The 26,037-nt window shown below is 32.8% G+C and overlaps 1 protein-coding gene across 4 annotated transcripts in view; it reads left to right on the top strand.

The window, feature by feature from the left end:
* The window catches only part of LOC142978874 (protein unc-13 homolog B-like), a 373,594-nt gene that overhangs the window by 96,787 nt on the left and 250,770 nt on the right, over positions 1–26,037 (top strand). For 3 of the 4 annotated variants that reach the window (XM_076123478.1, XM_076123480.1, XM_076123476.1), the window contains exons 6-10: positions 21,898–22,014; positions 23,835–23,950; positions 24,864–24,967; positions 25,245–25,330; positions 25,676–25,772. In XM_076123478.1, coding sequence (XP_075979593.1) covers positions 21,898–22,014; positions 23,835–23,950; positions 24,864–24,967; positions 25,245–25,330; positions 25,676–25,772 — 520 coding nt within the window. The remainder of the gene's footprint in view (positions 1–21,897; positions 22,015–23,834; positions 23,951–24,863; positions 24,968–25,244; positions 25,331–25,675; positions 25,773–26,037) is intronic. The other variant, XM_076123479.1, reaches the window with a different exon arrangement.

The raw sequence follows: 26,037 nt of genomic DNA, 5'->3' as shown, positions 1-26,037 counted from the left end.
CAAGTCTATTTTTAGATGTTGCCTGTTTTGGCTCAGGGATTACGAAGTTTGTGGAGGTGTATTCATAGGTGTGTTGACTTGAATAGGAAATGACGTATTCACTTTGTTTTTATTTGGATGTATATTGTAGAATGTTTTGGAACAATGTTTTAGATGTATTTGAAATAACGATATTAGTACCTAATCTGTTACAAAGCTGATGAATTAGTATCAGATAACTATGTTCTAGATAAAGAGAAAACGACTATCATAATTCCATTTTATAGGCCATCTTAATCTTGTCCTGAAACATATCCATAATAATTTGTGAAATTGGGCCAAAGTATTGAATAGTTATTCTTTTAGTAAAAGTAAACTAATAATAACTCTATGTAAACGTGTTTACGTTTCTAAAATCTTGACTTAACATCAATAAGTCGTTTAATTCCAGGAATAGATTAGCTTTCAAAACCATGGTCTATCTTTAGACTATTCTAATTGGTAAGCTAAAACCTCACTTAAGCACAAAGCCAGCTGCATCGAACGCCAGCGGCAGACATCTTATTTATAGATCAAACTATAATAGATTTGCTGGGACTGCAGAATTATTATCCGGTGGAAGTATTTCCATCGTTCTCTATAAATCGTTGAACTTTGACCTATATTTTGATGTTCATTTATAATACGATTACTCGTTTGGTATTGCTTGCCGGCAATTTCAGCGTTATCGACAATACATTGTACTCGCGGAGTGTTAATAAGTTTTTCGCGTGATTTTTTAGACTGCTTCTCTGTCTTTCAAAAACGGTCCTTGCTAACGAATTGTTTTTTAAATTAATTCATAATCATTGCTAAAAATGCAAATACAAGTAACTTACTTCCTTCAAAGTTCTTATCACACTTGCGGTTGTATCTACTAGGTTAGAATACGGGAATTAACGCGAACACGCATTTTACCTTAGAATGCCTGACGTAGGTTGCGCTCGCCATGGTCGCAGCCTTACCCCTTTTTGCGTTAATTTCCGTATATAAGAAAACATGCAATGTAAAAGTTATTTACCTACCAGAGTTTACAAATATTCGAATATTCAGATTTTATTTCGGGAATATTCGAATAGTATTCAAATACTTGCAAGCCCTAGTGCCTACTATTAAACCGTGTTGAGTTGTAGATGTAATAATAACAAACACAAAGAAAGCGTGGGTTCCTTATCTATTAGCGTAGGTAGTAAAAGTGAACTGAAAAGGGCCATTGTTGGACGCGTAGATAGTTCTAGATCAACCAGAACTGACAGCCTGTCACTACTTCATGAGCTGTATTATATTTATCATAATATACCATAACTTTTAGCAGAATTTTACTCTCTATAACTGTTTGGGTTGCCAAATTATGTTTGAGTTGTGATCGACTTGAAAAGAAAGTCACTTCTAAGGATAACTCGCGGTCTAGGAAATATTAAAATTTGTTCTCGGCATTCACACGAGTATAGAAAACTCTGACTACAATTTAAGACCTTCACAAACCTTAGTCTTCATTAAAGACTTATAGCCAAGACGATACAAATATACATATAACGCCCCAATTAAATTTATTCGACATCTGCAATTTAACTCAACTCGCTAGTTTTAAGTTAATCATCTCGGTCAGTTTTAAAAGCTCCTTAAACCGAGTTCTGCGAATCTTTATTAAAATAATTCAAAATTCACTGTTAAACTGCTTTAAGTCAAAGTTTGGAATAAACTCGAACGCAACGAGATCGAAACTTATCTATAAAAAGTTACGCTGTATGAAACAAATTAAGACTAAGTATTAATGTATAATAATATATCTATATAAGTATGTATTTAGAAGTATATAAGTATGTTTATCAGTTATTTGGTTACCATAGTACAAGCTCTGCTTAGTTTGGAATCAAATGACCGTGTGTGAGTTGTCCATAAATATTTATTATTATTCATTATCATTATTTATAATATGGAAGTTAATAAGCGTATAGACACTTAGCACAGACTTCAGGCATTTGTGCAACACTAACTAAAATTGACAATGGATTGACCAGTGACTTGGATTACTACAAGCCTATGGCTGAGAGAAAATAACAAGTAGATTAGTATAAAATAGTTGGTTCTTCATGAATCAAGAGTAGAATTCTCAAGAATAAGAAACATTGGAAGATCTGTAGACTCAATGCAGTAGGATAGAACGGAAAAGTCATGGAGCAGGAATAATTGGCGTAAATGTGTGCAGGTCGAATACTTGCAGCGGTTTGAAAATCACGTACAAGATGATGATAATGATGAAGACTTTTATAAAGTTTACCCACATCTTGTTGACATTGTAATATTCTCTTCAAACAAGTCCGGTTTATTTCCTTGTTTAGAACTGAATGTCGACTGTACAGTTATGAAAACGTTTTTATTTAAAAGGCGCTATGAAATAGTCGTTTATAATAGTGCCTAGTGGCCGGTCATTCACAGTTCTGTTTCCATCGCTTTTATAAACGTCCACTGGCTTTTCTATAAAAAGCCATTCACAGTTTTTATAGTAACCAGCGCAGCAATTAGTATAAAAATATTTTCCTCGTTTATAATAAAAGGGACCTTTTCACCTTTTTGTTAGGGGAAGAAAATGTTAAAAAAGATTATAGGTATCTATTTAATTTTGCTCAAGTATTCATAATTATTGAAAGCATTTGCTTGTCTATAACACAAGCCTATATTAATCTTACGAACTCTATTCACTGCATTTAAACTAAAAGTATAGATACGACAAAAGAAATAGCACAAACGCAAAAGATTGCAACACCGCTTATTATCTATGTATATTTTCAAATATTTAAACCATTATTACTATGTCCCAAAGTGTCAAAATTATAGTAATAAGAAGGTTAAAGTCAAAATGTCGTAATCGTATGCAAAGTACATTATGAAATATACTCCCTGAGCTGTTACGACAAACAAAAACTTATAAAAGTCAAGCGTAATAAATTCATGAAACGACATTATTCCATGGTAATATCGTAAGTGTATTCAACACGTGAGCGAATAAATAAAGCGTACGTCCGCATCTTGTCTTCCTTGAGATTCTACAGTCAGCTCCAAAAGTCGCTGAACATATTCTTCGAAACTCTATATTTGTAGTTTTTCCATCGAGAAAACATTTGACGGTGATCGAAATGATTAATTTCAAAACTTGCTAGGTGTGAGCATGTTCATAACTTTGATTCTATTTTTTTTTTTTTTTTTTTTTTTTTCGCTTAGCCTTTGTTCCAAACTATGTTGGAGTCGGCTTCCAGTCTCACCGGATGCAGCTGAGTACCAGTGTTTCACATGGAGCGACTGCCTATCTGACCTCCACAACCCAGTTACTTAGGTATTAACACGAAACCCTTCGGTAAGACTGGTTGTCAGACTTTCAAGCTTCTGACTACTGTTAACGACTGTCAAAGATCTTCGAAAATGACAGCCGGGACCCACAATTTAACGTGCCTTCCGTAACACGGAGGAACTCGATATGTATGAGATGGTCACCCATCCACGGAACAACCTCGGCAAGCGTAGCTTAACCTCAGAGATCGATCCGTGCGGCTGTTGTAAACTAAGCCACTATATAAGATGGAAATACAGTTGTTTTTGGCATAGTTGTAGCAAAAAAAATTTGAAATATTGGTTAAAAAAAAAGGTGTTTGAATAAAAATGTCCCTTGCTAGGTTTAGCTTTGAACAGCCGAACTAATTATATCTGATTTTGTTCATGTATTTATTAACATTTGGTAATAAACTGGTTTTGAAAATATAAAGGTGTAAAGCGACTTATGGAGCTGACTGTACCTTTGTAGGAAACTGGGGAAGTGGGTGAACGGAGGGTGCAACCGTCTAATCAATGTGTTGTCATATACTATGTCTATGTATCGACACCTTGTCGAACGCGTTTCTTCATTGCAAACGTTCGCCTCTTAGGAAAGGTTATTTTCTTTGGGAATGCTGTTACTTTTGTTGTTGCGAGTTTATTGTTTTAATTAGGATTTAGTTTATTATTATACTAGCAGCTTTTAAAAAGTTAATGAAAAACAAAACACGTAGTTTGTTTTTACGACTAGGAGTAATCGTGCGACTGGTGTCGTACCAAGAGTGCTAGACTAGAATCTTTTTGACTTTAAAGTTGATACAACGAAATTTAATTTCATTCTAGTCAATCAATAACAAAACTTGAAGATGACTTATTCCGCCTATATGACTACAATCCTAGTTTTCGTGTCTTTTAATATAACTCAATGAATCTTAAAGTTTTTGTATACAAATGTTTTCATCTCACAGTTTTAATTATAAGTAAACGTATATTAAAAAATATGTGTAAGTAACTACTTAAATAGATATATCAAAATTTGAAATAAACGAAATACCGCCGTTTACATATATTTCGACAACCTTAATATTTTCCTGTTTGTGGATATACTAAAATTATGTTTGCATTTTTCGAAGACCAATTTCTCTTGAGTCAAAAATATATAAAAGTATCGGTAAACAGCTATGCTTCTTTACTTTAACTTGAAGTACTTTTAGTGTTTAAGTTAAAACGAATAGCTACATAATTTAACGTTGTTTTCCACTAACTCTGTTTACATGACGAGGAAGTGCTTTTGCTAAAATATTGCCGATCAAAACTTCTTTGGAAGGTTTATAACAAAAGAATTGATTCATGTTTAGTACTAAAGTTAGCTAGTTTTAGTAAAATGGCTGGATATCGGTAATGCGGATCATATGAAGCGATGAAAACATTTTGAATATATTATGCGACCACGGTCAATGTTACTTCAAGTAAATGTCAAGAAAACCAGGGTAAAATATAATACATGCTTACGTTATTTCCCGTATATTATTCGATAATCATGAAACCCCATTGTTAAAATGTTACTTAGAACAGATTGGTTGAATTGGGCATTACCGGAGCAAACGGAAGGAGCAGTGCAGTGGGTAGAGACGTGCCGAGAATGACGATTTGTTATTAGCGACAGATCTGTAGTACTGACGCGTGGCAAATGGACAATATGCAATAGCTCTAAATCTTGTATTATAAAGTGAATTACAACTTTTAAACTTTCGGGTTGCATGTTTATTACACAATATTATACAGGAATTTACGCGAACACGTATTTTGCTTTAGAATACTTGAAGTTTCGGCGCAGGTTGCACTAGCATAGGCATTCTAAGGTTAAATACGTGTTCGTGTTAATTCTCTTATTCTAATATACATTAATATAAACCCTAATACAATATACATGTTCAATTAGACGTCAATTATACTATTCCCCAACAATCATTTGAAACAGTTGTCAATGTTAATTGTGTGTTATTTACACCAGTTTTGTTGAACTATAACCCGCTAAGTTTCTCTGCTTGTTTGTGTCTAATGTGTTCAGTGGAGCGTGAGATGTGGGTCTTTGATGTTTATCTAGGTTACACCTTGTTTATGCTTTCAATGCTGTTTCTCTTCGCACTGATATAACTTTATTAATTTATTGAAACATTACGGGAGAGATAAAATGAAAAATATGTGTTGGATTAGAATTGATAGTAAGTTTATTTTACGTACATATTATTGGCGCTTCGCTTAATCAGAATAAAATATTTTACAGACAAATTCCGAGTTTACCAAAATCATTTCTAATTCTTCGTCTAGTAATTTGATTCACCGACTGTCTCGTTTCACAGCAAAATATAAATATGTAGTTATATACATCCATTTGCATGTATATTATTTATTATGTTGTTTACTTAAAATGTTTTTCATCTTCAATGGGAGATAAATATGAGATATTGTACGTGAATATGAATTTGTTTGTGCAGACATGAGTGGCTTTTATATGAAAATATATGTATAATGTATCTATATGTGTAGTATTTCGTGGGATTGCTGTACTGTGATAATGCGAATGTTTATTAGAATTGAAGTATTTATTACAAGCTTTTGCCTGCAACTTCGTCCGCGTGAAAAGTATTTTATGGGTTAGTCCAATGTACTAAAATTTTATTTTCAGCTTTTTCGTGAAAGAGTAACGAACATACATACGTCTATTCATACTTGCAAAATTTCGCATTTATTTTAACCTTTCAAACGTCCACGGATAGTATTGTATTGTAAATATTAGATACTATACGTTTGAGAGGATAAAAAAAATGCTGTTGGTTTCATTACTGCATCATTTTGTTATATAAATCAGAACTACCAAATTTGTTTCGGGATCCGAGTCGCATGCTATGGCTTCAAATAATATAAAGTCTGACTCGATAAATTTATCTGATCCGTTTTTGGAGTAAAAAAAGTACGGATTTGTAAACTGGATTATTTTTAGACAGGCTTTTATTATAAGTTGAAGTGCCTTGAAGATTGATCAGCGGCTTGATAATACGCAACAAGTGTTCTAACCTCATCTCCTTTGTTTCCATTATCACAACGTATTTTCCTTTGAAAAATCTTAGATAAGCCGCCTCCAATATCCAAAGCTATTCAGTAAAATTTACGATCGATTCGGCAAACTCATCATATCAAATACAATTTTCATTTCGCTACGAAAAATTAAGTATTGTGTTCGAAATGAAAAACGCATATTTTTTTAAATTACTTTTTTATTCGGTATTCGGGCGTTGGAAATAAGTTGTGTATTACTGAGGGCAGGCCCTCCCGTTCTCTCGGAGGGCCAATCAAAATTCAAGACAGGATCCCGACTGAAAATAGCGTTTCAGAACCTAATTCTCTTTTATTGCAAGCATAATACCAATTAAGCGTGCTCCTAAGGAACTTGGTACAATGAATTTATTCTGTATAGGTTCATGACTGTCGTATTGATATCATTTAGTTTTGTGAAGATATTCCTAGAGGGATATTGAGGCAGTATAACGCTTTGTGGCCTAGGCTTTTAAATTCCTTTGAGTCTTGAAATTTGCTGCTCAGTGCTTCGAAGGAGGAGTAAAAGCGACAACTAGTGACGTAATCATCAGAATCGCAACTGAAAAACCAGATTTAATAGTAGTAAGTAAAGTAGCGTTTAGCTAGACTGACTTTTAATCAACTATTATGTTTAGAATACAGAATCAAGGTCAAAACTTTCTTACTCTACCAAAAATCCAAGGAAGTTTTCCAAGGATTTAAAATTAATTGTATGTTTTGTGAAGCTTCACCTTATTATCGTTATTAATTTTCTCATTTCATACATAATTATGTTCGTAATGGTAGTGCATAAAATTCTCTAATACAATCCGCAATTACTACTAGAGCTTATATCTTTTTTCGTATTCTATCAATTTAATTGATATTTTATTATTTTCATCCTACTTTCTTATTTAAAAACTATTAAAAAACGAATAAAAACTTTCACCCAAATCACATTGACGTCACGAAAACACATCATTACACAAACCAAATGTAACCTCACTTTCATATTTTGATATCTTCATCCTTCCATCTACTTATATTACGGACATTATATACTTATTTATTAATGCGCCAAGCCTCATGACACCTTTGACACCGATGTTACTGCCTCGATCGTTATCTAATAAACTCTTAGAATAATTTATGTTGAGAGTATTATACAGAGCTAGCCGCCGCATGCGGCTTCGTCCGCGTGGACTTTAGTTTACCCGTTTTTTTTATTACAGTTCTTTCATATAAAAGTTTATCTCCCTTTTTACCCCTTCGGTGATTTCCAAAAATCTTTTCTTAGGTTTTTGGTATGTTATTTTGGTATGAAAATGCCTTAGGAAGTGTAGAGGCACTTCCTAAGGCATCTTTATACCAAAATTCAATTTTCTACGCTTAGTAGTAGATTCGGCTGTGCATTGTCAATCAGTCAGTTACCCGCGGATTCCTGAGGTACGTTTAGCGGTAGTTTATCCATTCGATAGCCTTTTTTTATATAAGTTTCAACGCTATTGAATAGATAAACTACCGCAAAATGTACCTCAGAAACCGGGCATTAGTCACTCAGTAACGGAAAAGTTTTACATATATTGATGGTTGTGTTTTGTTTACATTCAGTTGTTTCACGGCTAAGTAATTAAGGGTTTTGTGTCACGGAACACGGTAATCCTTACGTCAACGAGTTATAAAAGTCTTTTGAGTGCGCAGGTGGTGAATTGATTTGAGTTCGCTGAGTACTACCTACCTTATACCTACACGTATTTTTTGTATGAGGGCCAATTTTAGTAATTGTAGACGTTCTTAAAATATTATTTCGGCTTAGGTTCCATGTTCACACTCAAAAATGTATTAAAAGAAGATGCGCGCGCTTTAATCCTATTTCGGTAATTTTTCTAGACCATAATTATTAGTATTGCCATACTCACGCTAACTTTGGAGTGGAATCTGAGAGTCGCCGTTATTTTTAAAAATAATGGTATATGTTTTATACTACCATTGTTAAAGGCATTTAGACATCACAACACTTTCAGGTAGCCACAGACAGGTCATTGACATTAATAACAAAAATATCGCGACGAATTGAGAACCTCCTCCTTTTTTGAAGTCGGTAAAAAATTATATACAAAAAAAGTGACTGAAGTAAAAACGGATAGAAGTTAGCTGGATTATAACTTTTCCGCAAAGGAGTTTAAATCCCCCTTTCTCATAAGCTAAACAGCTAGTTATAAACAAGAACTTAAACTACGACTTTAAAGCAATTTAACGGTACATTTGAAATCACGAGATATATAATAGTTGTGCAGTGAAACCTCGTGTTTACGATATTAGCGTCGTTCAACGGCTACTGTCGTGTACCGGAGTCGTATGTGCTCTCATTCTTGTTTTATAACTACTCAATAAAACTATAACGTCGTGGTTTTATGTCCCTGTTTAGAACAACCTGTGTTATTGAAATGTTTGTGATATTGGAGAATGTTTTAGTGTGTGACTTTGTAAGGAGGTAACGTTTTGTGTGGTTTGTGGCTGCTTGTAAGTTTGAGTGCTGTATAAAGTAAGTATGTATAAGTACGAGCGTTTAGAAAATCACTGTAAAAAGGATTATCTTGCTGTCATTAAGTCACTATCAGCCTTTTTTTGGTTCAAGACAGGACCACTTATTGTGATCTTGAGAAAAATGTTCCAGACCCAGCTTGATACTAAGAGTGAAAATTTTATATTTATAATTTAAAAATCATAGAAAATTCTCTTGTATTTTATGTAAGGGCATCATAAAGTTGTGTTATAGGACTACTACTACTATTAAAGCCATGACTTATATAATGCTTGGTTCTTCGATTAAACAAATAACCGACAATATTTAATACCAAATTAATATCTCCAAAAATGAATGGCACAAAATCTGAGGTAGTTATTAAGAAACAAACAAGAGGCTCCGGGAGTCAATAAACAGTTTATTATCGCTGTGTATCCGACCTCATTTCAGACATTAATACTTTATGCCGTATTATGAAATCTGTTTGTGTTGTAACTGCGTCATTTGACGCTGAGCTTTCATTGTGCTACTTAGGAGGCTTGCTCAATGAGTTCTACGACTGCGCAAGACTTTTTTAAATTCTTATTATTGCGAGAGGACACTAATTTACTTATGAAAAATATTCAAAAGTCTGTTGCTATCGTGTCGTGGACGAGGAAAGCAAAAGCATAACGAAATCAAGCTCTAAGCATACGTAAGATATTTTATACTTTATTTCATTGTATGAAATTATTTATCTCCGCATTCTCTAAACCTATGTTTACCTAGTAATTACGTACAATGTGCACCTGACATTGTACTTAATTTCTAATTTCAAAACAGTCCGAAACTTTATAGAAAAATTCTTACCACAATTAAGAAAGTAGAACATGCACGCGACAGGCACGTCGTTGTCGTGTTTCAACGAGGAAATACCCTTAGTACGACGATTTATCACCATAAACTCATGGAAGAACTTGATATGGTGGTGTAATTATGTCACTCTATTTAATATGACATTAGGGTGGGTGTGATATGCTCATTAATATATGAATATTAATATTACTTGGGTTATATCCTATTATGATGTAGCTTTTCTGGACTTCGGAGAAAATCATCGAAAATGCGTAGTTATTTGTTTCTATGGAGTAATAACTTGTGCACAATAATCTACATGAAGAGTACTACTTATCATGTAGCGAGATTCGAATTAAGTCTTTTTTCTACTAAATATTAGTAAAACCCAAAAGCTATCTTAAAAAGGAGTATTTTTACGCAAATATTTTTGATAATATTAGTTGTTGCAAATTCAGGTTACAGTAGCTTTTGCACCAAAACAACAGTATAATGCAGTTAAAGAATTATTTGAACCTACTTTAGCAATAAACAGAGATTTAAAAGTGTATATTATAGCACTCGAGAGTGGCTCGCCTTAAGTCGAATTTATGATTCGGTTGCGAGTAGAAGCTGTATAAAGCTAAACTAAATCTGCCGGAAATTTCCGCTACAATGCTTTGTATATTACTAACATAAACTGTATATTTGTGATGTCCAGCAGTAAGATTTTCTACAGTTACAGGTACTATCGAATATTAGCAGTTTGACATTTTTAATGTTCAGAAGAATTAGTTCTTATATTACCTGCTGGGGCACTGGACAGGTTTTCATACAAAATAAGTTAGTAGACCGGTTGTCGATAGTCGATATTGGAGCAAAATTGCGCTTCAGCGAGGAAGTGGAGTTTATAATAAGTTTCTTAAATTATTTTGAAGATGAAAGTCCATAACACAGTGTGTGACTTAATTAGTATTTTGCTGCACGTCTGTTTTAAAAAGTATACTAGCAATAATATCTTGAGTTGAATAAAATAGCAGAAAGCATGTTGCTACTTATTTTTTTTTATGAAAAGAAAATATATTTTTACTTAAACATGTCATTGTCACCTGTACTAGTCCAATGCTTTTATGTAAAGATTGATCTCATAGATATAAATACTTTATTGAAATCATAACAAAGCAATCCCAAATGTCCTTCTATAAATAATTACAGCACTACACTGTCCAACGTGGCAGTAATGGACATTTGCATGTTTCAATGATACATGAGTGCAAATTAAACGCTTCGGGCTAAAGGCACTTTTACATAATTTATTATCTCGTGTTGTGTTGACAGTCGCCATTTGCAATGTTAGCCTGCACTACTGATTACTCGCTAATAATAGCTTGTTATGGAATATTGTTGTTTAATTAGTGTTCTGTGTTTCGTATTTTTGATATAATGTAAGTTATTTGTTGTTACAGTTTTCCATCTTTCTCAGTTGCTATGTTAAGTACTAGTATACTGCTACGACTACTACTATTAATTAATACTAATGAGTTCTCAAGGATTTAAGGTTTTTTAATAAGTAATTTAAGCTCTTGTAAGAGGTTAAACAGCCTTGTTTTGTGTTGGTTAATTAAAATGATTGAAGTTAAAAAACTAGGTAAGGAAGGTATTTACTATTTAACTCAGTTGATATGATGGGTCGTTTAAAACTTCGACATATAAAAAAAAGCTGTTTATTCCGTTTATTTATGAACTAAATGTATATCTCTTAAGCACTGTACCTCTTGTCCACTCCAAAACGTTGCAATATAATAGAAATACATATGCATTAACACACCTGTCCTCTCTCCATCTCTAGTCCTATTCCCGTATGCAAACTAAGTCTCTAACTGTTTTAGTAAACACACGTAATAAACTAAACAGACATACACATTACACAAGTACGAACATATATGTATAAATCTACATAGACTAGAACTTTGATAATAGACTAATTGAGACTAAGACTAGTTCGAATAATCAAACTGTATATTATCAATACAAGATTAAACAAAAACAAGACACTACTTATATTTAAACTAGCTGACCCGCGCAACTTCGCTTGCGTCACATAAGAGAGAACGGGTCATAACTTTTCCCGTTTTTGTAAAAATTTTCGTTGCTACTCCGCTGCTAATGGCCGTAGCGTGATGTTATATAGTCTATAGCCTTCCTCAATAAATAGACTATCTAACACTGAAATAATTTTTCAAGCAGTTCCTGAGATTAACGCGTTCAAACAATCAAACAAACAATCAAACAAACAATCAAACAAACAAACTCTTCAGCTTTATAATATTAGTATAGATTTAACTTACACTTACTAATTATTTAAAACACATTAAAAAAAACTTACTTAAAAACTTTTGCGTTGCATGTTTCTTATCTAATATTATAAAGGAGTAAACATTAGCCTGTGACTACGGTCAGTGTAACCTACAGGAAAACATCAAACAATACAGGCAAAATATTTTTTTACCAATTTGCGCCAACACAGTTAAGTTGTGCACGCGAGTCATATGAAAGTTGGTGTGTTTCCGGGCTTAATGCACTTTATTTGACTAGTAGGTTGCAGAGTGGCTTCATAAGCATATAAAATTATTTACTGGTTCAGGGAACTGTTTTTTTATTAGGTTGGAAAAATTAGGGTGAACTTGAAATATTCAGGAAGAAAACTAGCTTTATTACATTAAAAAAAAACGATTAAACCAATCAAGCAAGTTTTGATAGATACAATTTCCTTTGAAGAAATGTATCTATCAAAACCACGAACATTACTGGTTCGAAGGTAAATTCAAACCGTTTCTACCCAGAGCAAAATTCCAGCTACCAAACCAAATTTCACACGAGAAAAGCCACAAGCAAAACAACAGCCGCATAGATTATTTGTACTAAATGCAAGTGAATTCAAAACCATTATTCTGGTCTCGGCTTTGTGGACGGACTAATTAATCGGTGCTTATGCCTAATTAGCCGTTCGCCACGTCGATTCAATGAACTTTGTTAGTTAAATACTAACTTGTTAATTGATTTCCATTGAAATATGGAAGCGTAATATATTAATTATTGAGAGCATTTGTATGATTACTATTTGATTTTATCACTGTACAGTGTACTGGTTAATATTAAAATTAAATACGATTGGTATTTTGGTATGATTGGCTGCAATTAGTATTATCTGGTCTGCCTTTATATTAGCGCAGTAATTTTGCATAGATATTTTTGTTGTTACTGCTGAAAAGTCATGTTAATAAAACTAATCGATAATTTATTATGAATGTTTAGTCGGACTCTTTTCACTGACATACTTTATTTGTTGTAGTAGATTAAACATAGATTAACTATTCTTCGTTAACGCAACGTTCAAAAATAATATTGTACTTAAATTATGCAAACAATCTAACAAAAATAACTAGAGAGGTTGTACACCTTTCTAGTTAAGTCTACCGCTTACTTAATTTTGTAGTAGATGCATTTCCTGGAACGCGCTTGAATAATTTCGTAGCAAATTGTAAAAGCATTGATTAGCTTTGCAATATTAATATGCGGAGAAAATCTAGATACTATTACTGTAGTTTGGCACTTATATTCTTATACAATATGTATTTATATAATTGATAAAATTGTAAAAGTACCTATAAATTTACTGTGTGCTTAATTGTATATGCTAGCTTCCAAATAATGGAAATGCGCTACACATGCCCTGAATATTGAATTAGCACTCTATATGTTTACTATTATGAGATGAATCGCAACATTTGAGGTAAAACGATGACTAAGGGATTGCCGCGGGTCAACAGTTTATTATGAAAACGATATAGTTATTAATAAATAGGATAAAACTCGAATCAATTTGCATTGATGCACAAAATCACGAAATTGTGCATCAATTGATGAAAAATATATTAATCCTTGATTCGTGCGTGTATATTACTGTATATATTTTGTACTATTCTTGGTACTGTGGTTCTTGAAAATAAACTTATTTTATTCAATCTGTTGATAACGGTGCCATGGCCATGTGATAGGTTGGTATGGAGTCTCCCAGTTACAAGGAATGGTTATTTAAAAACACAATATAAATTAATCATAAGAAGGAAAACGAGCGAAGTTATAACCAGAATCTTGATTTATTCAGGAAAGGATAAACAACAATATTGTTCATAGATATAAATCTACATAAAAATAATAAGCACCATTTAAATAAGGCAATGCGCCCTTTCCTTAAGGGGTAAACAGATGTAGAGAATTCTACGCAGTGACCCGTATTATTAAATGTTGGAGCCAACCCAATGCGAATGAAACGCAATTCCACTTGTGTCGATACCGAATAAAAACAAGAAAATGTTCGGTTAAACCGGTTTCACATTAGAAAGACAGTGTTAAAAAGATTATTGAGAACTTCTTTTCAATGAAACAGTGCTTGCATTGGCAGTTTTAACAGGTTTTGCGTTTTAAAGGTTTTGCTTTTATTTAAAAACGGTTTCTTTTTTGTTTCTTTTTTAAAGTAAGTTATATTCCTTGGCAATTTTTTTTTAAGCGTTGCGTATTGTAAGCTTTTGGTCTATGCAACAAATTAATCATTGTCTATAAATATCAGGTTAAAAGGAGGTAAAAAGTAACGTCGAGGGGAAACAGTAATTTCCAAAGCGCCATTCAATCAAAGTTATTCAAATGATCGTTTTTTACATTTTTTTTTTACTTGTCTCATGTACAGCTAGTTACAGAACAGCTAACAGCATACGAAATTTGTTCTCAGTACTTTATTTTCAAGTTTTAAAAAGTTCCGTTGTTCCCGCAATAATAAAGAGTCAGCCGCGAGCAGTTTTTGAAATGTGCGGGAAAAAACGCGGGATTACAACGATACGACCATTCTGAAGTATTTCACTGTGAAATATTATGTTTTGCGTACATTTTTTATTTGGTGCCAACCTTTATGCTTGAATAAAAGTTACGGGAGAATAGTCATTGCGGAGAAGAAAGGGGAAATAGGTTTTGTTAATATTTTACGAGGAGATCTCTTTAATGAATCTCTATTGTTTGTTGTGTTATGTTTTGTGATGGTAATTGGGTTTTTGTTTCGTGGTTATGAGCGTTCGCTAGTTGAAAAACAGTTATTCTAGATTTCGAATTACTATCATTGATACTAATAACAAAACTAGATGTAAAGTTTTAAATAAGCTGATTTTTTTTGTTATTATATTTGGGCGGGCTAATACAGTCTGATTCTTTAACGATACCTCAATGCAAATTTTAATACCATTATAATTTACTCATAAAAACTGAGCGATTAACTTTCTAATTACTGTTAACTGCAACTTATCACGCTTTATGTTTCATAAACTTAAAACGATAACGTTACAATAAATCTCTTTAAAGCTAATTAAAAACAAACAACATTCATATCAATGATTAACGTTTAAGTACATTATCATATGCGAGCCCTTTTCAAGGTTGTATACATAGCTGATAACACGCACTAACTCATTAAAACTAAGGTTCGAATAAAAGTTCAGTGGTTCTCAACAAACCATTACAAGTTGACCCGTATCTTGAGCAAAAATCGACATTATCTACAAAGGAATAGAGTAGCGTGGTCTTTAATCAAGAGTTCTTAAGTCACTGGTCGGTTTGTGTGACGAAACGGGGGCATCTTCCGAGCTGTCCCGATGACCCGTTGTCCCTGCTAATAATACTTCCAAGCCAGTGTGCTACGATATATTCTGTTGTTATAATGTGTCTACGGCGTAGCGTGCTACGCTGCTACGTGAACTATGTGAGTTGTGCTTTCAAGTTATTTGTAGCGTTAATTAGTGTATGTAGGTTTTATTATTTAGGTTATTTTTGATGTTATGTGTTAATATTGTTTATTGGTGTTTTAACCTATATTCCCAAATGCAAATCTAACCTTTTCATTTATAGATTCTACTAGTAAGGTTAAATTTTTTGGGTTCAAAATTATAAATAGAGTAACTTTTAGCACTAGATTTTTTGAAAATTCAGTTTGTGATGAAACTTTTGAATATAATTAAAAATAAAGTAATGAATGCACTTTAATCAGTCATAATTCAACAAGGCTTTATTAAAAATTAAAAATATCACCCTGTACCTCGATTCTTCGCGATACAAATACCTTAATATATTCGTGTTTACGTTGAAGTCGTTGGTTTGTTTACGGCTTATATGCTGCTTGTAACAGTGGGTACAAGTGATGGAGATAACAGGTTACTGCAGCGACGAACAAATTGACTTAACGACTGTAAACTGATCTGTGTGTGGTGTAATATGATTATAATCACGTGTTAGTTGATGTGTTTGGTAGGTTATGACGTCATTATTGTTTGTTTTGACTGATGTTGTGTTTAGTGAATTGTGACGTCATAGTTGTTTGAGTTTTGAGTGATGATGAATTTAGTGAATCGTGACGTAATAAGTATGTTAAGTTTTTTATTGTAGGTAGATTTGGTAAATAGTGACGTCATAATTGAGTATGATTATTTTGGAGAAATTGACATTGTAATATTTAGGTACTGTTTTAGCACCTCTGAATACTTATCCATCAAATATCTTTTGAGATAACATTTTGCATGTACTCAGTTTTATTACATTTACTGTCACTTTATTTAGTAATTACGTTAGTGGACACTTATTTATAAACTGTGAAGTTGGTCTTTAACATTTTAATTTTAGTATGAGTATTAGTTGAATATAAATGAAAATTTGATTTTAAAATGTAATACAGTTACCACTTACTATGGCATTTTCTTAAGATTACCAATACTGTCACAAATTGATAATTTTACCACCTTGTTTCTACCTAAACAATAAAAGGTAACAATCAAAACCAAACCTAAATACTACGCACATAAAGCACATATTTCAATACAACATAACGCGTAAACCTTCCTCTATCTTCGTTTAGCCCGCTCAGTTCCTTCACATTAGCCGTACAGCCGTATAATCGTATAAATAGTGACATTTATGCGCATGCTAAGTAATATCTGACGTATTTATTGCGAAATGTTGTCACAATATATGATTATTTATAGTTTTGATTGTTGCTAAGCGGTACTAGTGGCGGGAACTTATAGTTTAGTTATGTTTTAGATGATCTGTTTCTACCAACTTATTGAAACATTACATATTTAAAAAATATGACCCGAATTGAATACAAGCGGTTTTGGGTGTCGAAAGTCCACGGTCTTAAAATCAGCTTGCAAACTAAAAATGTAGTTCATAGTCTGTATAACAATCTAATCATTGATGAACAATATGAACATGGGTCATATAAAAAACCAGTTTTTTTTCGGGGCTTGAAATTTTAAATCTTTTTACATCAGTTGTTTATAGACATTATTCATGAATCACAAAATCTTTGATGGAAATGATTCACGTATTGCGAGTTCTCTGAGTCAGAAGCAGGTGGCCAAAATTTCCTAATACCATCGAAGTGAGTCAGAAAAGTGATATATACATATACTTACTAAATATTTCGTTTATTAACATAAATACAATTCTTAAAAAAATATGTGAACTTTATGAGTTTGACTGAGTTGCAAAAATCTTTTTTGTAGGAGATATTTTAACTACAAACTACATATATTACACGTTCGATAGTTATAACATGGTGATAACACTTCTCTTTAAAACAGCTATATGGAGTCAATGATGGTTTGAAAATCAATTGATAGTTCCATAAGAGATAGAGGGATAAAGGAAACCCATGGTTATTGTCCCTTAGGAATTCGGTATTGCACATAGCGCTATCAAATCGCCCCGCTAGTAATCCCTTAACTCGTTAAGAGACCCTTATTTCTATGTAATACCTTGTTATGTGTAAGATAGAACATAACGGGCTCGTAACAAATAAAACACTCACTTCGCGTTTTAGATAACATTGTTGTTAAGAGAATGTTTGCAAACGTCCGATTTTCTTAGCCTGTTTTAGACTAGATATTATTTTGTTAGCACAATGTAATTTTAGTGGGCTATGTTATGATGCCTTATTATACGTTAAAACTGCCTAGGGAGTTATGAAGACTACAAATCTCGAAAGAATTTTACGAGCGATTTATTGCCAGTGTCCAAAATTCGAGTACATTTTTTGGTAGATCGTCCTCCTACCGAAGACTGGTGACTAAGGTGGTTTGAAAAGTGTGGAAACGGAGCATGAGTTTCTAGCTAGTTGAGTTAGCCAAAATGTTATAAGATTTGACAGTATTGCTACAAACTATAGTTTTATAATGGTAATGAAAGACACTAAACAAAGTGTTCAAGTATTATCATTGTTAAGCGGCTAATTTTACCTTCAGGTGAATCAAAAATGTTCTAATAATTTTGTAAAACAAAAACACGTTTATTTTTACTCTTAAATTGGTGTAGCTAAATTAAGAGGTCCATTTGAGAGGAAGGTACTATTTCTGGATCAAATTTCGGCGTATCGAAATGAAATTCTGTATATTTTTAACGTTAAATCGTTGACTCATTATGTCTGACGTTTTGACGGGAAGGTAATTAAGTAAGCCTGTATTGTTTTAAGACTGACTTGTGTATGAGTATGATGGATAGTGTAGCTTTTAATAAATTATTTTGTAGGCTTATCATGAGAATAATGCTTTATTGTACTTATATATTTTTTAATCATTAAATTAACACATGAGATATGATAATATAGTAAATATCAATTTAGACAAGATTTTCTATCGCCTTTATCTGCAGTTATAAATATACCGAAATTTCTGTAACGAAATAACTGAGATGAAAAAAACATATTTTTCTTTTCCATAAAGCATTATTTTATTCCTCGTAGACGCAGACTTATACAATCTAGAAGAAAAAAGTTGCAACTAAGTCGAAAGCAGAATTAATCGCTTAAAAAGAAAACGTTGGAACCTTTGACAGTCGTTCCAAGAAACTCCACTTGACTCCGTTTGAACTTACATTGTATCGGCATAAAAGAGTTTCTTACTAAGAACCCCTTGAAACTCACGATTACTTATTGAAGTGCAATCAACTCGGCGCATAAATCATTCAGTAATTTGTGGGGTAATTGCACCCGTCATACAACGATTGCCTTAATACGTCTGTTATGCAAATTTCGACCTTATTCCGATAAAAATGTACTCTGAAAAAAACATTTTAATTTTACGAGCGAAAAGTCTCGTGATTGTCCCTAAGTTTTGATGGGATTAGTACCCGGGAAGTTTATTTTTATGCATGAGTGAAGAGGGGAGACTTGATATGAGAAACTGGATTTTTTTACCTTTCCTTTATCATATTTTGATGATTGACTGTAGTAAGAGGCGTCGCTTCTAACAGAATTACCAAAATAAAATAACTATACCATAAAATCAAACTAAAAATTTACTTTCCAAATGTTTTTCTTTTTAACTTACCGCTGTAAATTACTTTTAATATCGCTGGACTCATAATTAAAGATTATATCGCAATTTATTTAAATTTCTAAGCGACTTGCAGCTTGTACGAATAATGTTCATGTCTAATGTTCAAATCAGCGGAAATTGTGTGAACTGAAATGAACCCCGATAAAATCTTACCAAGCATTTGATTCAAAATGATTTAGTATGCAGCTTAATATATTAGAAAATGTTGTATTTATCTTGTTTTGTTGAAAACGATTTCGGCGAAGTAAAATTGTATTTTAAGTTTACGGTATTCGATGCCAAGTCTTTTGTTAGAGTACATTGACCAAAACCTGGGGTCACGACAAGTCAAACAATATGAGTTCGCAGTATTTTCACAACAAATATTTACTAGTTATTGGAAACGTGTAAACATTAATGTTATGAGTAATTTCTTCGCGGTAAAATTACTTCAAATGTATCGAACAATAGTAAGCGGTTTTCATGCTACGTTCAATTCTAGCTATAGACCATTTCGCCGTAAAAAGTTAGGAGTCTTTTTACAGATATCCTAGTAATAAAATTACCTAATTTATGTCATTATGTGTTGCATCCTTATGATTTTATACACAACCATTCCCTATTTAGTATACTAAAGTAACAGGTAGCAGTACCGCGATTCTGTACAACTATCGAGTATCGACTACCGACTCGCTATCGAAAAATTTTGTATGAAAAATTGATCAGCGCCCCTAGCGGATTTTCGCAACAATTATGTTCTTCAATGGCGCCATTTTCCACCAAACATTAAAATAAAATAAAATAAAATAAATTATTTTTTTTAGCTGGAGCGCACTTAGGGGCAATTCGAAATTCGAATTTCGAAATAAAATGTTCTTTCCATTTTTAATTTTAATAAATTATTTAAATATTCTATATTAGATAATTTTAGGAAGACGAGGCCAACAAGGCTGAAAAGGTATTGTCTCCTTTGCCTGCTTCAACGTAGAAAAAAAAAAGACGTTGATTCTTTTTCGGTGTTGATAATGTTTCGTTGAACAACATTAATTATGATATTTATATTATTGATTTATTTTTACTAGTACCGTTTAAAGTAGACTATAATTATTATTTATGAGAATAATACCTTTCATGATTATTTTTTATCCACTTTATAATATATTTCAAATTAGTTAATACACAATTATTACCATAAGATTTAATTTAAAGAACAAATTTTCAGAACGAATCTTTTTCTCACTTTAAATGTCAAGTTTTCGATACTCGATAGGTCGCGATTCTCTGCCGGATTGCTGCCGGTTTTCTAACGAGTAGCTCGATAGCAATGTATGGTATTCGATAGCGTGACGTTAGTATCGAATGTACAGAATCGAGGTACAGGAAGCCATCTTTGTTTAAATGTAACAAAAACACGGACCTACATGAAACCCCACTAAAATGAAATTTAAAACTTTTATTTATCTTATTTACGGCCATTCTCACCAACAAAATAACGTCTAACAAAAAAACTATCGCGCTATTAACACTCCATAAGCATTAATTAACAATTACGCCACTAATTCAGGTTGCTAATGACATCTGAGAGAGTTAGTGCCGCTGGGAAATAAATTTAATCTAAGAAATTGGGTCGCTCAGTATTAAGTGGGAACCCATGATTGGGGTTAAATGACTTTGCGATGGCTGTGACGAAGGCTGTTGTCAACGTCATGGATGTGTGATGCAATAACGGTAGTATATTTATTGCACGAGCTTGTTTATTTGTACGGTTTCTGGAATAAACACTATATTTCTTGTCTCTTCGATGTTAGTATTTAGGTGTAAATAATGACCAGCTCCACGGTTTATGTAACATCTTTCAACTTTGCACCTCATAAGCAATTTGATAGTATAAGTTAATACTTATACTATCAAGTTGCTTATGAGGTTTCCCGATTTCACCACTTCTAATGAAGTGGTGAAATCGGGCCTAAGTAAGTTTATCAGGTGTTTGGTTTTAGCTTGTACTATGGTAGTGCAGCTCTTCCATTTTGAAATCAGATAACCTTCAGTTGTCCAATCACAATAAATAAACTTTACATATGACTCTATAAGCGCACAAAAAAAAACAAGGGTTTGTTTGTAACATGTAAAAAATCAAATACGCATCTTTGAGTAACTGATAATATCATTTGCTTGAAATTGTGAGGTAGGTACTGATGCCGTTTTAAAATCATTAAAGATATGAAGGTACGTTATCAGAGGGAAGAAACATAACTGCTATAATAATGTATCGGCAAACGACGTCGATATCGACGGTATTTACCAATATTTGCACAAGTTTGTTCAACTTATGAGTATTGCTAAGTTGTTGGGACATCGACAGATATACTTAGATATAAAAATGTGTTTATTTTCGTAAAGGTTGCTAAGTAAGCTTCGTAATAAAATAATATGCAAGAGTAACTACGACAAGAGTATACGATCAGCAAATGCACTTGAATATATAGATCACATGATGATAACGATAACTCGAGAGTTATGGTTATCATCAGTTTATTTTTTATTTTAATACATTACTTGTTCGTACTTACAAACTTTTATTTAGTAATTAAAGTAACGTTTTCTTCTCCGCCTCACCCTTTGGAAAAAAGGTGTGGTTATAATGTTTGCATATAAGAGAGATTTTTGATGTTATTTCTCAGTCCCATAATACAAGTTGTCCGTATTACGATGTTTAAAGGCTGTGTTTATTGTTTTCAGACGCGGAGGGCACCGGTGGTGCGGATCTGCAGCGCAAGCTGGATTTGCTCAACGGTACATTGCATGCTGAAAGGGACGAACAGGCGCGCCGACAAATGCAGTACCATATTGCACACTGTAAGTAAACACTTCTCGTTCTAACACCAACATATTAAAACCTTATATTATAGGTATACTACTTTATTCAGAAAAGTAGGTAGTGTAAGTTGGGATGAGTGAACCATTTTCTTTTTTTTTCTGTTGTTATTCCGACATTTTCAGAGTTGCCAGACGAATTAATCGGTCATCGGTATTGAAATTACAAGAGATTGTTTTTCCCAAAAAGGTTTACAGTTATGAAATTTTTTATATCATAAATATGTCATTCCTTTTTTATTGACAGGTAGTTTCAAACTAATTGACAGTGACGTTGACAAAACATAAATTGACTTGTGTTTTGCTTTGAGTTTATATTTTTATGAAAAGGGTGATTTAATAGCTAAATATAACTTTATAAGTTTGCAATTCTGAAAATACACATACAGAATGAAACTATGAGATAACTCTGGATCCCTTTCGTACTGGAGTTTTCGATCGCTGAACTAATTTTATCATCCTAGCTCAAGGTAGAAAACCATTACATTATTAAATGTATTTGCGGCATAAGCTTATTTTCAATTAACAACGAAATTGTAGATGTAATAATATTCAGGCGTAGTATATCTCTTAAACAAAAGCCTTGTACTAAATCTAGATTAACAATAAAACATTTGTCGATAGCTACATCGTTTGTAGATTAATTCACAATGTCCGTGATGTTTCGGACATGTGTGTAAAAGATTAAAATCATCAATTATTGGTTGAACCGGGATTGTCGGCTTAACCCGTCCGTGTCGTCCGACCAGGAATAAATCCGATCAGTTGAATTGCTGAATGAAACCAATTTATTTATACATCTGCATGAATACGATTGTTAAAGTTATAACCATTGCTTTTTATTGTGAGTTGTATAAACAAAATGATCATTAAAGTTATGGTGTGATGATATCTACCTACGACTATGTTTGTTTCGAAATATTTGATGTTCTTACATTCTGAGCAACTAAAAGATTAAGTTTTGAGTTATATATAAAAGTATGTGTGTAATAAGGCATTTTATTTTGTTTGGCACATATAATAGTTAAAGATTGAGATATGAGAGAGGATAAGAGAGGAGATTATAATATTATAGGTATTATACTTATTCTAATTTGGTTAAACTTCTTAGTGAATGTTATGAGCAGTTGATTATGCTATTATACTTCTTTAAATTTTGAGAAACAAACAGCATATAAATATGATAAAATGGGTAAAATAGAATGTCTGTAATCTAAGCCTTATATTATATTATTTATTATTAAAAGTTTCCGCAGATGGGATTGTTTATCGTAATTATTTGTTAGTAACGAATAGAGCGTTTATGTTTTGCATCAAGCTAATTTCGCCTGCAATAACTCAATCGGTCTTTGTATCTATCGCTACGTAATTGGCGTGACAATTGGCTTTGCGGTGACCGCCACTGGCAAGTTAAGCTGTAACCGGCGTCGGTTGACACGTACATGTATGAAACTATTACCAATTCTACCCGCAGGTTTGTCATGGTTATTTCCTGTGGTCGGAATACCATTTTTACGCTAAAAAGTTATGTTTTTTTATCATTAGTTAGAAACTCTTTACAGTTGCAAAAAGACAAATAATGCTAGGAATTGATTACAGAAGTATTTCGTATAGAAGCTAGGATCACCTATATAGTCTTTGTTGAAAATGGATATTGCGATGCGCAATACATTACGTTAGCAGTACAATTACTAGATAAACTGAATACTACTAGGTCCAAATTCACGTCCAATGTCTTGCTTCAAGATCTTTTTAAACATTTTCTATCAATGCTCTTATTAACTCTCTGATATATATCACAGCAGGTTATTCAGAGGACTCGGACTACACGTCGGACCTCAACTACCCGGTGGGGCAGCATCCCAACTGCAGCGCGTCACAGTTCCGAAATGCCGCTCATCAGATGCACACACCACAGGTAACTAATCATTATGAATATTTTCTCAGAACAATAGGCGATTTTGTCAATATGGTCACAAGTGAGGTATGAGCAAAACTTAAGTTTAAGTTGTTGTTATACAAATCAACAACAGCCAACAAAGTGTAACATGTTTTGTGTAGGTCCGAAACTTGTAGTAAAACGAAATATTTGTATTAAAAAAAATTGTATGCTTAGGAATGTTTTTGCCTAGCATTAAATGGAATGTATTGTAAAGCGTAAAACACAATGTCATTCTCAGTGGTTTTAACTTTGCAAAACGCAAAATGAAATATTATTGCCAAACTTACTGTACCCAAAAGACTCTTAAGATCTAGTCACGAAAACTCTGAGATACATAGGACAGGCTACTTTACTAGGATCGTAAATCCTACGTTTGCTTCTAAGGGGAATACTAGATCTTGCTTTAAAAGACCCCTTTTGGAAATACAGAACTGTGCTTTTTGGTTTTCGAGAAAAGCAATTATTTATCTCTATGCTAAGTTTCTATTTAGACAGCATCGGTGAATGGAATTTATATATCGCTTTATTAATTCCCGATGATTAGATTTTTAATTTTCCAATTTGATTCCAATTAAAATTACAATACAATAATGTGATGACGATTAATGCGATTAAATCAATAATCAATTAAATTGTTATTATAATGTTTATAAAATTTTTGTCATCGTACAATATTAATTTCAAAAGTATGTTTGATGGTTATTCTTCTCTCTCCTAAAAAAGAAAACTGTTAAACCATTAGGAATATAATTTGTTAGGATAATATTATAGAACCACGAGGAAGGTTATGTTTTTCCTGGTAGAGCCGCTTTCACAATCGAGTTTATTGATATTTAGTATGCTTTTTGAGTGACTTATAATGAAATGTATATTTTTTATGTATTTACAGAGATCGTTGGAGGTTTCACGTGAGAATTCGTATGAGAGGGATGAGTACCACATACACGGCGACACCGATCCGCTTTATTACAACAGTCAGCCGAGGACGAATAGGTAAATATTTATAGAAACTTATAATTATTTATTATTGTATAGTAACTATATTATGTGTTACTTAATATTTTCTTTGCAGTTTAGTAATGCAAGTCCGTAAAAACGTATTCAATGTTGACTTTTAAGTCCCTAATTTCTGATTGTCTGACATTTTGAAAGCTGCCCATGAAAGTCCATTACTGTTGCGTTATTCTTAAATATATTTTAAAACAAATTAGGTCTTCAGTTTTCTTCTATAAGACTACTGCAATAACATATTTTTATGTTGTTATTTCAGGATAGAGACGTGGTCACAGTTGCACGCACAAGCGAGTATAGAGTCAGCGATATCATGGCGAACGGCAGCAGACTGGCAGTCCGCGGGTAGGATGAGACCACTGATATTTAACATTATTTACTATAACAAAACAATACTTTTGTAATCTTTCTGGGTTTTTATCACTTTCAAGCTCTTGTTTATATCAATCAGAGTCTCATTTATCAAATTCAGGTGATGGTGGCGGTTTTCTTACTATTTGAACTATGGATATTAAAAAAAAATATTTTAGAACGCTCTTGAATTATTGTAGCCAGGCTAACGAACTATTTCTTTAAATAAATAAATATTAAAATAAAATAAAAAGTAACGTTACGCTACTTTTGAATCTACAAGCTTTATTTTCTAAGTTTATTTTACTATTAATTGTAATTAAAATCTTCTGATTGCAGAGGATCAGCGGCGGCCGAGTCTGGAGCGACAGAATACGCTGTACGACGACAATATAGCCTACGGGTACGAAACATACGCCGCCTCCACGCATATAAGGTACGAATAAACGAATAGATATGTATATTAGGCCGGGGAAAAAGTCTTTCCGCATTGTAGTATGTATGAACTTGTAATAAAATCTCTTTGGCTTCAATAATCACAAATGAGTATACGGTTCATTAGGTTTCTTTCAGTGCTCGTGCTCGTCTGAACTTGTAATAAAATCTTTTCTCTGTACAAAAAAGCTCGTGAGGTACCCAAATATCGAGCTTTTTTGTACAGACAAAAGATTTTATTACAAGTTCATACATACTATAATGCG

This window comes from Anticarsia gemmatalis, chromosome 15, assembly GCF_050436995.1.
Source record: "Anticarsia gemmatalis isolate Benzon Research Colony breed Stoneville strain chromosome 15, ilAntGemm2 primary, whole genome shotgun sequence".
NCBI classification, from domain to species: Eukaryota; Metazoa; Arthropoda; class Insecta; order Lepidoptera; family Erebidae; genus Anticarsia; species Anticarsia gemmatalis.
The sequence above is the reverse complement of the archived record's forward strand: the minus strand, read 5'-3'. Positions and strand labels throughout refer to the sequence as shown.